At 36.1% G+C, this 13,434-nt stretch overlaps 2 protein-coding genes across 5 annotated transcripts in view; both read right to left on the bottom strand.

Annotated features, from left to right (window-relative positions):
- Positions 1 to 4,017: 4,017 nt before the first annotated feature.
- Positions 4,018 to 10,005, bottom strand: LOC103141716 (sterile alpha motif domain-containing protein 9-like). Of its 4 annotated transcripts, none has more exons than XM_016673948.1 (3): positions 9,956 to 10,005; positions 9,219 to 9,255; positions 4,018 to 8,840 (listed from the first exon to the last, which is right to left on the bottom strand). In XM_016673948.1, the coding sequence occupies exons 2-3, from the start codon at positions 9,241 to 9,243 to the stop codon at positions 4,243 to 4,245; spliced, it is 4,623 nt and encodes a 1,540-aa protein (XP_016529434.1). In that variant the 5' UTR covers positions 9,244 to 9,255; positions 9,956 to 10,005; the 3' UTR covers positions 4,018 to 4,242. The 4 variants fall into 4 exon arrangements, with proteins under 4 accessions (XP_016529434.1, XP_007557518.1, XP_016529433.1 ...); XM_007557456.2 differs by having other exon boundaries at positions 4,018 to 8,843; positions 9,956 to 9,970; XM_016673947.1 differs by lacking the exon at positions 9,956 to 10,005 and adding an exon at positions 9,330 to 9,339.
- A 2,961-nt stretch (positions 10,006 to 12,966) lies between these two features.
- LOC103141714 (zona pellucida sperm-binding protein 3-like) overlaps positions 12,967 to 13,434 on the bottom strand; it is a 3,707-nt gene continuing 3,239 nt past the window's right edge. Inside the window, exon 9 of the mRNA XM_007557452.2 lies at positions 12,967 to 13,166. Coding sequence (XP_007557514.1) covers positions 12,988 to 13,166 — 179 coding nt within the window. The 3' untranslated portion in view covers positions 12,967 to 12,987. The remainder of the gene's footprint in view (positions 13,167 to 13,434) is intronic.

The following is a 13,434-nucleotide window of genomic DNA, read 5'->3' as shown; positions in this document are numbered from 1 at the left end:
TAAATATTCATGAAGGCTTATTCATGTTCATGACAGGGGTCATGTCAGTCTTATTCAACCCCCTTCAAATAAAGTGTTACCGATGTGACCTCCTGACGTTTTAACTAATACTTATTTTACATTGATGCTGAGAGGAGCGAGAACAAGTCTCAATAAGTGACATTTATCTGTTTATTCATTCATCCTGGTCATGTTTAATTATTTATAACAACTCACTTGTAACCTCCTTCAGTCAGTCTAACTATTTCACTCTCATGTTGTTCAAGATCGATCACTACTATGACATCAGTTTAGTAAAACATGCTCAAATTCAGTTTCTGGATTTTTGCTTTGTTGTATACAATAAAACAAAAATCCCCTCCCCCCAAAAGTTTTCAGGCCACTCATTTGAAAATTTTCTGATTAGACACCCTGTCTGATTATTTCTTTAGTAAGTTTAGGTGTACAGTTACACACACATACACACATTTTGATCTGTCTTACTCTTGATTGCTAGGGGTATTAAAAGAAAAAAATGCTTCAATATCTGTCCATCAAAGCACTGACACATTTATAAGTAATAATAAAACAAGTAATTCACAGGTTTGTTAGACTGTGCAGTTTAATCAATCAATCATTCAACTGTTGTGAAACAACTGTTCTGTTTTTTCAGCAACACAACAGTTCAATGAGCTTTACATCACGAAAACGAAAAATACTTCATAAACATATCATATAGTCAATAGTTGTGAAAACTAATAACAGACATTACATTTTGTCAAGTGTCATCATCAGAATCATTAGTACATCAAATGTATTGGTTAATGGTCCAATTATTATGGTTCAAAATCAACTCTAAACAGGTGGGCTTTTAGTCTTGGTTTAAAGAAACTCAATGTTTCAGCTGTTTTGCAGTTTTCTGGAAGTTTCTTACAGATTTGAGATGCAGCATTTATCACTCCATAATTTACAAATTACGACAAACTAATAATTAGTCGAAAACAATTATTAAGATTAGAACAACAAGTTATGCAAAACTTGATTAAAAAACAGTGAACACTAATAACGGTATTTAAAGCCCCAGTTACACCACTTGACAATGTAACTTTAAATATATAACTCAAAACCATTAAAAGTAAATGAAAAACAAACATATTTACTCTAAATCAGGATGTTTACAAGATTTGCTTAACTGCATGCTTAGTGCCAATTCTATTCCATGCCCAGTTTTTTTTTTTTTTTTTNCGTTGCAGCTTTGTTGTGGATTGGGATCCTATACGTCTCAATCTGAGGCTAATTGTAAAAAGAAAGGGAAAAACCTAAAGGTTGAGCCAGTTTTCCTGCCTGGATCCAACGTGTACTTTCAAAAATATGTCCGACGAAAATTAAGATCTGCCACAAAGGTTCCGGGCTCTTGAGGTTCATTTCACTCGCTGAATAATGAGCGACAATACTTTAGTTCTCCATGTGTTTATTATTCTGATTATTATATGGTTAAAAACATTTCAGCTGAGGTGCTTCTCAACATATTAAGGGATGATAAAAAATAACTTATTCAACTATATAGCTGGGCGGGTTGTCCAGTTAAGTTCCAGTTCTGATGCAGTGTTGGCCATAATATGCTGGATTATCCTGGGCTTGTTTTATATGTTCTTCATACAGGCCGTGTGAAATAAAGGAATTGTAAATACATTTCTTTTAATATTCCAAATGGTTGCTTTAGAATGTTTTTGAACCCACTTGCTGCATTTCTAGTGCAAAATGAAAATCTTTTTTGTTTTTTTTTACTTAAAGCTAGGTGTTTAATTTATGGATTAAAGTACTTATATTTAGTATCACAGTTCACAATACGTAGTTATTGGTTTAAAATAATAAATTTTCCTTGTTTTTTTCCTGTTATAAAAAAACTGCTGTGTAAAATATATCTCTTGCATTTGATTTAATTGAGTTGCTGTAGAAAGATTTCAGGACTAGTTAATGTTTTAAGAACAGTGAAAAGTTACAAGTATTTGTATCCCGTACTACTTGATTGTACGGGGGACAGGCCCCAGTGAGTGACATTTATCAATATATTTCTGATAAGGCAATTTTTTTTATTGTTTATAACAATTCACCTGTAATGTCCTTCACTCAGTCCAACTAGTTCACTCTTTGTTGTTCAAGATCAATTGCTACTATGACATCAGCTTAGTAAAATTCCTGAAATTCAGTTTCTGGATTTTTGTTTTGGTGTGTCACTGTCAAATGTGGTCCCCATAAGGCCAATCTTTTATTTTATCTTATTTTTTTGGTGAGACCCCTGTTCTGGTTCTTTCTTTAATAGGATTAGGGATTCATCCAGTTTCTGGTTTTCTGGACTGCTTGTGGTGGATGCAGTGTTGGTATTACTTTGTATTGATTACTGTACAACAGAGGTCTTAAGGAGACACCAACAAAGCAAATGGAGAATTATGTGGTGTTAAGAAGCACACAAAAACAACTGAGCTTGAACATGATGTTGCCTGCATCACATGACAACTACTCACCCACGGGTCCTAATGCAAATTTTACACAAATACAGGTTTGCTGTGACCAACACTGTGAAGCACACATTGTTGTTGAATTGATGCTGTTTGGTCAAGGTTGCCAGGAACTGTTTTCATTTGTTTACTTTAAAAGGAACTATCTCTTAATTTTAGTCAAAAATAAAGTGGCAAACTCATTCCTGTTTTGTAATGAGCTCTGTTGACTGGGCTTTTAAATAGGCCAAATTAAAAATGGCCCCCTAAATTATCAGTTCAGACATTTGTAGAATTTGTGTGATCTTATACTTAAAAATTAACCCTTCTCAGAAATGTTTTCCTTGGTCTATAGTCTTCATGAAAACTGATTATATGTACATAGTCCTGGCTGAGTGCAATTCATGGATGTTAAGAATGTGGATTACTAGATGCTGCAGCACAAAACTAATAATTTGTCTTTGTTCTGTGGCTTTGTTTCAGTATAACTGTTTTCGTCATTAGTTTAATTTTATTTCATCTTCATTGAGCCAGGATAAAAACTCACTGAGATTAAAACTCCAAGATAAAAACGTAAACACTACCATGACATTTAGATACAACAATTATGAGTGGTCGTCACTTGTTTATTCTCCATTAAATATCAATTTTCCCACATTTTATGCAAGTGTTATGAAGATCTGTCACTGGTCAGTGAATTTTGCCAGGCCTTGATTGGTTATACATTATGAGATTAAACTGACATTTTGTAGTAGAACTTGGGGAATAACACAAAACAAAACAAAACCCAAACAATGCTTTAACTATTAACTGCAGTTGTCATTTACTGGGTGTCATTTTTCTCAAACACTGTATTTTATCAATTAAAGAATACAGAATCCATTTAGTAATAAAAGATTTAATTTGTCTTAGCACTGATTGCTGGAGGTCCTAAAATAAAAAAAACGTGCTTCAGCGTCTGTCCCATCAAACCATTGAACTCTAACAACAATATAATGAGTTCTCTGGGCTTGTTGGCTTTATGTCAATCTATAGAAATAGTACAAATTAATAAAGGTCTGAAGTCAAGATTTTCGAAAGGCAGCTATTACTCCATACACAAATTATGAAAAACATTTATCAAAGTTAGAAAAATTACTTATGCAAAACTTGCTAAAAATGTGAAGACTGATAATCATTATATTTAAAGAAGTGCACAGCGATAATGTAAAATCTTATCTTAAACAGTGGTAAAACCACTTGAAAAAATAACATCTTAAAATAAATCTTAAACCATTGAAAATAAATCAAAACTAAACATATTAACTCTAAATCAAGATGTTTACAAGAGTTGATTAGCTGCTAATTCCATACAGATGTTTTCTTTTTTTCTAGTGTGAACAATGTTTCTCACATTGCTTATGCAGGGAAAATATCTGTTTCCACAGATGGTTCTCTCTGTAACGGACTCTAATTACTGGTTATAAGGTTACTAAACATGTTTCAGAAAAAAATAATATCATTGCTTTATTTGATTTTTATTTTAAACATACTATGCACCAGTGCATATATTCTGCATATTAAAACAAACATTTTAAAGCTGGATAAGACAATAAAATATAACTGAACAAACCTAAATTAATTAACTTATCTATCTTGCTCACATTCACTCAGTCTAGTTAGCAAATACGTCTACAATAAATTACTTTTAGATGGCGTGCCTTTATGATTCAGGTCATGCATTTTCAAGATCAAGATAATTTAACAGGTTAGTTGAGAGTTAACATTATTTCATCACCTGAATGTCAAAAGCAACAACACCATCAAATGAAAAGCCTAAGTAGAAAGTGACCTTTTCATTTCCATAGGGCAAGGAAGCCGAGTATCGAGGAATGACTCTTATTTTGTCTTTATGCCCACATTGGACATACAAGTTTTCATTCTCTGTCCACCCTTCAATCCGTTTCAGTTGCTGCACCACTTCCTTGGTTTTCCACACTTCCCCTCCAAGCCATTTTAGTTTTCTCTCACTCAGAGTTCCTTTGATCTGCTTTTCAATAGCACTTCTGTGGACAATCTTGTTTAGACCTCTTGCCTTTGCCAGGAAGAAGTGCGTGACAATCCTACTTTTTCTCTGAGCCATGTGTTGGATTTTTTGTTCACATAGTCTCTGAAGAGCATCAATGGCCAATAGAAGTATCTGGACATCAGTAGAACTCACATTTTTACTGTCCTCAGGCCAAAACAGGAGAGAGAAAAGAAAGAGGGCACTTGCTGATGACATGTATTTTCCCTTCGTCTTAAATCCCTTGCTGAGATCTTGTAATTGCTTGAGGGATAAGAGCTTTGAGGATCCAGGTAGGACACAGTTAAGAGCTATCTGGCAAAAAATGACATTTATGAGTTCAGTTTCATCAAGATCCTTCCATGTCAGGCTTTCTGAGTACATGCCCAGGATGTCCTCAAGCTTTTTTCCTGCCCTCTGTGGTTTCCTGTCATAGAGTAAAGAGAGGATGGATGAAACATTTCCTCCTCCAAGCTTATAAGATTTCATCTGTCTTTGGAAAGGTGATAGTATATTTACTTGATCAGTGCTGGCATTTTCAGCTAATTCATCACTCTCCTCCTGTATACCACAGAAAAACCCTGCATAAACAGCACTTTTCTTTGTCAACCATAGCCTTGGATTGTAAACCTGCTCTGGATCTCTTGCATCAAGTTCCTCATCCTCTTCGCTAATGTCAATCTGAAAGTAGCTCAGGTCTTCAGAAATGCATTCCAGAGCCTGTCTCAAGCTCTTTTGTAATCCTTTTAACTGCTGATGAAACTTCTGCCAGGGTATTTTGACTTCTTCTGGTATGTAGTCTGTTAGCAAGTAGTTCATAAGCTCTGAATATCCAGTTGTTTTTGAAAAAACATCAACTCCTGACAAGAACTTAAGTAATCTACAGCCAACATCCACTTCTCCATAGTATGAACTGTTAAGGATGACCGTCTCTTTCATTGGTGTTTTTTCAGAGGCTCGAAAAGCAGATATTCCTTTGAGTGCGATGCTTATTATTTCAACTCCCTTCTCTGGAGAAGGGTCTTTTTCTTCAAGGGTGTCATACAAGTGGTAAAACCATCGCTTGTAAACTTGACCCAGTGTGTCAAGGATGAATGTATCATGTGGACACAACGATTTTGCCTCCTCTGCCCACTCAAGAGCCTCCTCAAATCTCTCATTTGTGTAAAGCAGCCTGGCAAGTTGTTGTGCAACATAAGCATCTTTTCCCAAAGCTATGAATGCAGCTTTCATCAAGTCAACAGCTTTTTGAACACCACCTCTTTCTGTACAAACTTTTTCAATAAGAGGTGAAAAAGCTGTGTCTTCTTGATCTCCTCTGCTTTTTCTGTTCCTTCTTATGAAAAGAGCTGTTATAACCTTTAAGAATGGATCTCTTTCAAATCTGTGATTGATGAGTACATCATCTTTGATGAGCTCCATGGCAATAGAGCTTTGAGGCATACTTGTGGAGATCTGAGTCAGAATTTCTTTTGCCACTAAAGGGTGAATGATTCGAATCAATTGAATGTGTGTTGAGCTGTCTCTTAGATGGATGAAAATAAGCTTAGCCTCATCAGTGAGATGATCAACAAAGGCATGATACTTCACTCCGCTAAAGTGGTTAGCAATGCCAAGGTAGGCCTCACAGTGTGAAACAGATATGTAGGAATCCTTAACATAGCAATTTAAGAGAGCCACAAATCTGATGAGAGAAGTAATAGATGAGGAATGATCCGTTTTATCTAAGATATTTTTTACAAAATCCTTTATGTAGCTTGGCTGGAACTCTTTACTCATGAGAACAAATGTAAGTATGAATTTGAAGTCTTCTTCAAACTCAAGTTTAAGTTGGTCAACCTTCGTCTGGAACATAGGTTTTTCCTGATCTGACAGTTTGTGGGTGACAGCTACTGTTTGAGATGGTGATGCCCTGCACTTTCTCTCTGGATCATTTGATCTGTTGCAGATGAGCAGGATGAAGCACAGCACAGATTGGTTTATCTTTTTGGTTGCAATAACATTTCCCAGATGTCGTCGAAGATCATCAATGTAGTCTGCATTTTGGTCCTCCAGCAGGAGGAGCACAGGAAGGCATTTGTTTTTGTCATTTTCATCATGTTCCCTCAGTTTCACTGCATGCTCACAAACAATAGTGACTTCTTTTGACTGTTTGACAACTGCACATCGTACTTTTGTCTTTCTACTCCAGAGCATCTGCCGTGCCACTGTGCTTCCCCCACCGCCAGGATGATGATATATGTTCACACTTTCTATGGGACGTACAGCTTTGTGACGATGAACCACATCATCCAGGATTGTGCTTGCCTCTTTGTAGGCATCACGTTCAATGATGTTTCCACATTTGTGCTTTTCAGCAAGCCAGAAGTTAATCCAGTTAATTTTTCCACCACGGTAGAAGTAGAGTTCAGTTTCTTTGATTTCTTCATCACTCATGATTTCTAGATTTGTGTCATCACACTGGTCAACACTGATGATCTCCAATGAATCTAGCATAGCCTCGTCAACAGACTTTAGGAAACACAAACCACGATTTGATACTGGTAGTTTCCTTTCTGGTTGGTTCTTTGACAGCTGAATGCTTTGAACTGTTGCATCCACATGACTCAGTGGCATGTCAACAATGCTGATTTCTTTGAGTGCAGAAATGGGACAAGAAACCTGAGCCAGACTTGACCATTTTCTATAAGTTTCCTTTGACTCTGCAATGACTGCGAGGCAATCATGCCCATTCATTTCTGCATAAAACTCATGAAAAGTTTCAACAAGAGGCTGTTCAACATCAGACATGAACAGAAAGATAACAACAAATGAATTCCTGGGGAGGATTTCATTGCAGATTAGGGACACCGCTTTTTTCATCTTTTTTTTTTGTATTTTGATCCAAGTGATTTCGTCACAGGGAACATTGTTGCCAGGGAAGTTGTTTCGTCCATTGCAATAGATCCAGCTGACTCGGTCAAAGAGCTTTAAAGAAGCAATAAGATCAGCATTTTCCAGTCTTTTGTTGTTTTCATAGTCATTGAGGAAATGTGGGGTTACAGCTTTCTGCTCCTTGTATTTACCATATAGGCCAGATGTTTCAGAATCAGGGTCAAAGTCAAACACACAAAAAAGATTCATGTTAACCAAGAAGGTTATGTTGTCAAGATCTTCTGGCTGTATTTTGTTTGCCACAACAATGTAAAAGAGAGAATTGTCCATGTGCGTTTTCCCTCCGGTCAGAAGGATGGACAGCTTTCTCTTTTGGTCTTCTCTGAATTCGAGAGGTGTTTGGTTGGCTGAGGACTCAGCCTCCTCCCTTTGTTGGTCCTTCTCTCTCAGATCTTGAATAAAACGAATTAGTTCGTCATCAGATATCCGTGGTGTGTTGGCCCCGACCCGGTGATATGGGACTTGCTCTTCACATTTCACTTTCCCATCTTTCTCAGAGAACTTTGGGACACCAACAGAGTATAGTTTACCTTTAACAATGCTGGCTTTTGGGACAATGTCATATTCAACAACCCATGTTTTCTCAGCATTTTCCTTATCAAGGACCTCAATGAAACAGGGGTTTCTGATGCATTTCCTAGCATCACATTGGTGATTTGAGCCTTTAAAGCATTTTTCAATGTAATCTAATGCATCCACAAAATCTTCTTGACTTTGGACTGGTATCCCTATGATTTCACCATGCCTGTGAGTGGATTTGACATTATCCATTATGCCAAAATGAATTGTTCCATTGGCTCTCATATTCATACAGGCACATGCAAATCTCAGGACTTCACTTGCCACTTTTGTTTTAAGTCTTTTTGAGTCCAGTTTGTGCGCAACTTCTAGTGACTTATATTCATGACATGGAACAATCATGTTTTCAGGTCCCGTCTCTGGGGGAAGCGAATTGTGCTTCACATATCTGAAGTTTGTTGGACGCTGGTCAAATTTTCGATACTCACAGGAGCCCACACCAGACTTTACAATGTCATTGCATGCATTAGTGCCATCGTCTTGCACCTTTCTGTCAGGTGTTCCTTCTGACACCAAAACATTTACTTTTTTGTCATGTCTTGTATTGTTACTTGTGTCAGTTTTTGTATTTGTTTTGCTCTGTTCTGTCTTTAATAGATCATCTCTTTTCTTGAGTAAATGTTCAATCTGGCCACTTTTCATTCCAATGGTTTTGCTGAGATAATCCCTCTGTAGAGTGGTGAGAACTGAACCAGTCACTTCTTCTTCATTCAGCTTCAGTATGTAATGTTCTTTTATTCCAATGGATTTCAGCCATGAACTCACATGAGATTCAGTCCAGGAGCTGAAAGGCAGTTTCTGCCACTCTGCTGGATAAAAGTGTTTAAATCAAATGTTATAATAATATGTCTATTGAACAATTCTTATCTTCTGTTAGTTGTAAACAAAATATCTAATTCATAGTAATTACAAAACACAAAAGCATAGGCTGCACAATTTTTATGCAAATTCTTAAATAACTTAGAATAAACTTCTTGACAGCAATTACTAACAAATAGTTTTGTTATAGCATATAAAATGAGTACTCATCTTAAAACATAACAAAAACATATTCTCTTATAATTCACTGCAATACACAGTTGCAATCAAAATCTAAAACACACATTTATATGTCTTTCCTACCATAATTGACTGGATTTTTTTTGTTAGCTTTTTTTTGTGTGTGTTTACCTTATCTTACTTACCCAAATCTATTGGGTGGCAATCCATTTTACTTGATGACTGCAGGACAAATAATAGATCAACAATTACTTTGTATATTTAATTCCGATATCACTATATCTACATGCACTTACCATGTTCAGCTTATATATATATATATATATATAAGATTATATATGTATATAATCTTATACATATATATATATGTATAAGATTATATATAAGATTCAATGTCACTGCACAATATAGATATTTTTTTTAATAAATCGCTTCATGGCTTGTATAAAAATCTCTACAAATTCAAACAGTATGCATTAAATGCTTACTACACAATTTTAAAACTCTTTAAAACATGAAGTGCTGAATAACAAAAAAAAAACCTTGATTTCTTCATAATCTGGCTCACTGAACTATGCAGTTTATATTTTAGTTGTACGTTTCTCCTCATGCTCAAGAGTTGATGTGGTTTTATATCAAGTAATTATACATGATCTGGTAATAGTAAAACTGCATCCAAGTTCTAAGTCTAAAAAGAGGACTCTTTCTGTAATAATCAAAAGCTTCACATTGTTTTCACTGATGTAGGAATAGAATTAATCAATAGCTTTGCTTAAAAAAACTGTCTTCTTTTATGCATCATCTTCCTTTTCTTGGTTTTATTAAAATTTGCAACATACAATACAACAAAAAATTTGAATACATTAAAGAAGATTTCCTCTTTGTATAGTAAAAAATATTTTGACAAATTCATTGTACTCACCAGTATTAATGTTGCAAGCAAGCTGTTTCCAGCAAGGGTATGGCTTACATTTTTGTGTTGTGCTTGATGGGAAAACTTGTTTTTATGCTTTCAGTGGGTGTGGCTTTTGCTACGTGGTACACTGTCAGATTATTGTTCTGTGACACAGTTTTAAAGTTAGTTTCGATTCTACAGCAATAGAAAATGAGAAGTGATTATAACTAAAAAAAGCAATGCAACTAAACTCTGCAGAACATTTGCTAATGAAGCTATTATTTTCATACAGTAGTGTTATTTTAGGTAAATACATTAAAAGAGTAAAAATTATTGGGTCATTATAAAACATTTAGATTCATTTATTCATTTGCCTAATTAAAAGGTCAATCTTATCGCAATACACACTTGTACAATGGACTGGGAATTTTTATGCATTGAATATTATTATGACTCTTTTGAAAAAGTTATTGCCCTGTTTTTTGAATAGTTTACCATGATCCAAATTTGTTAAAGTGGTGAGTTTGTGAATATTATATTTTTTGTTGCTGGTTTTAGATCTGATTGAATACACTAGAGGCTCCTGCATTGTGAATGTGACTAATAATGTAGAAAATTTGACTGATAGCATTTGATGTCACATTAATATCAACAGAACTGATCATACTCTGTTCCTCAGCTGACAACCTTGTCTTCTCCTTGGCATATGGTTGTGGCCACCCTCATCCCTTTCAATCTAACTTCTGGTATTGTTTGTTTTCACCCCTAGCCTACTGTAGATCATGCCTCAGACTAAGAAAAGCATGTGAAATCTGCAAGATAATTCACTAACTGGCTGTTGCAGAAATCAATACCTCGTGTACACAAAATTCTGTACATGCTTGGTGCAGACAGTCCAGGTTTCAAAAAAGAAATTTATCTTGTATGAAATGCGGAGTTGATCATGATGTCATCCTCATAATGTCACTTAATATATTAAAAAAAGTAATTGGTTTCTTTGGTGGACACAGGGCTCCACATCTTCTCTCTTTTTCATTATGACTCACCATCTTGGAATTACCAAGTCAGAACTCATATGCTTTGTTGTCCAGAATTGCTTTCATAAATTAGACTTAATTTTAGTATCGTACAGCATACTATTAGGAGTTGTGTTTTAGAAAAGTTTTCTCAGTTGAAGTCTGTTCTAAACAATTAGGATCTGACATTTAGCGTAAGTTTCTGTTACTTAATCATATCCCTCAATGCACATTGTTTTCCTATTACCATTTAACTCACACAAAACCACTATTTCACAGTAAATCACTATACATAAAGGATACTGTTACGACTGGCTCAAGGTCATACAGGAATGACTCACTACTAACCATAATTCTGAAAGTTTTTATTTCAGGAAGTAGCAAAAGGAATTCATTCATGGGGTGTGTGGAAACTGACTCTATTCTTCATGACCTAATCTTCGAAACCTTTTATTGAAACACATACAATGAGAGGAGTGTAGATGTCTTAAAATCCACATGCACATTGCCGGATGCAAATCCAGTTTATCAGTCAGCTGGTTTGATTAGACTATGTTTACCTCTGCTGTAGTCAAACAGGTTTTGTTCTCTAGGTGTGGTAGAGAAGGGTGGAGATGGCATCTGTTGTAGACCGGTTTACTAGCTCAGTTAACAGTGGCCAGTTTTGACAAGTGGGAGAGGCACACTTTTGTGTAACTCTGAAATCTGCTCAAAGCATTTCTCAGCTTTCCATGCCAATGGTTCCGATTCTTTTTGGTATTCAAGTGAATGTGGAAATTTTGCCCTAAAACATTTAAGTTTTGATATTGGTAAGTGACATTGAGGGAAGAGATCGACTCATGTTTTGATTGGCTTTGTTCCTAAGCAGCTCAGAATTTTGTTTAGCCAACCTTTGTCATGAGGGTGTGTCAACGTTGAACTCTAGATGAAATGTCAACAGCCAGGTACAGTTGTCTATTCAAAATCTGTATTGCTCCTCAAAAGGGTGACTCCGTTTAAAGGTCGAACCTCGCAATGTTATTGGAGAAATTTTATTTTAGATTTCCATAATCTGTAGAGAATTATGTCTTCTAGGTTGAAGCAGATTTTTTATTAAATCTGTAGGCCACACCAGTTGACCTCAGCAGGTACACCCAGCTTCCTAAGCCCCATTGTCTGAACAGGCATAATCTATATCCCTTGGTTATGTGGGCTTCCTAACTAATCCATTTTTAGAGTTTTAGGGTCATGATCATTTCTGTTGAAAGTCTAAAAAAGGTTTAAGATAAAACATTCCTAAAATGCCTACATATTTAAAACAAATCTTGGGCTAGCTCATCTCCCACAGAGTGTAGATTAGGAAGGTTGTTTAGAGTCAAAATTTAGACTTAAAGCCATTGATACCAGAAAGGAAAACATATAGTTGGAATTAAAGGGTTGCAAGAGTGAACATAGCACCATCTCTGGCCAAGTAAAGCATTAGCCTTACCAAAATTAATGCACTTAAAAAAAAAAAAAAGCCAATAATCTGGTCATAAGTGTATAGGTTTCTGGCATTCAGCAGTCTTAAGAAAGGTCCTGGGCCTTGTGTTGCAGGCATTGCCTGTCCTTGTGCTCCTCCCCTTTTGGTGTGCTGCTGATCAGGTTGATTGGGAGTGCAGAGTAGTTGAACCTGGCCGTCTGTCTTCTGGGACACCTTCAGCATCCACTCTGCCACTTGAGGCATTTTGTTACCAGGCCTCCTGTCCTCCCCCCCCATTTGCGTTTGTTTTTGCACACCAACACATCCAAGCAGTTGCATTACACCAACATCCACAATTTTTCTACACTTTAACCTCTGCATGGTCTCCTGTTTTTATTATGATCTTGAGCCAGTTGTAACAAAGTGGATAAGCAGTCTTAAGAACTGAAGTCTCACAGGTGCAGAGGTTTAACAGTTTATAAGACTCATTTGAGCTGCCATCTCCCCTCCAAGTAGATTTTTTAAAAGCCCACATTCAAGATTTCCCTTCATTGAAATACATGAATCTTTTTAGGTCTACAGCAGAGAAACACCAATGACATTTATTTCTTTGGTTCAGATAGATCAGCTTCAGTAGCAGTTGCCTTCTTCACTGTAGCCTCCACTTTAGAGGTGCTGCTGGTGAAACCAGATTTGGTGTTGTTGGCCACTGACACATCTAAGGATTTAAGCATAAACTTGTTGGTTGCTTCATCATGAGGTCCAGCTTCTTCAAAGTCGCCTGAAAAAAAAAATAAATAAATGCAGAGTGTATTTATAGGACTAGGACTCAGCAAGCTTTTAAGATAGTACCCTTCAGTCCAGTTTCATTTTCAGCATCTACAACCCCTGGCAAAAAGTATGGAATCACCAGTCTTGGATGAGCACTCATTCAGACATTTCATGCTGTAAAACAAACTCAGATCAAAAACATGATACAATATTAAGGTCGTTCCAAAGTGCAACTTGTTGGCTTTCAGGAACACTCAAAGAAATGAAGAGAAAATATT

The sequence above is a fragment of the Poecilia formosa genome, unplaced genomic scaffold, assembly GCF_000485575.1.
Source record: "Poecilia formosa unplaced genomic scaffold, Poecilia_formosa-5.1.2 Scaffold88, whole genome shotgun sequence".
Classification (NCBI taxonomy): Eukaryota; Metazoa; Chordata; class Actinopteri; order Cyprinodontiformes; family Poeciliidae; genus Poecilia; species Poecilia formosa.
This window is presented reverse-complemented; position numbering and strand designations above follow the sequence as displayed.

What these genes read in the sequence shown, in the direction of transcription:
- LOC103141716 (XM_016673946.1), bottom strand. An exon ending in TTGCCACCCAATAGATTTGG is followed by an intron (nt 8,844 to 9,218) that starts GTAAGTAAGATA and finishes ACTTTTATCCAG; the next exon opens with CAGAGTGGCAGAAACTGCCT.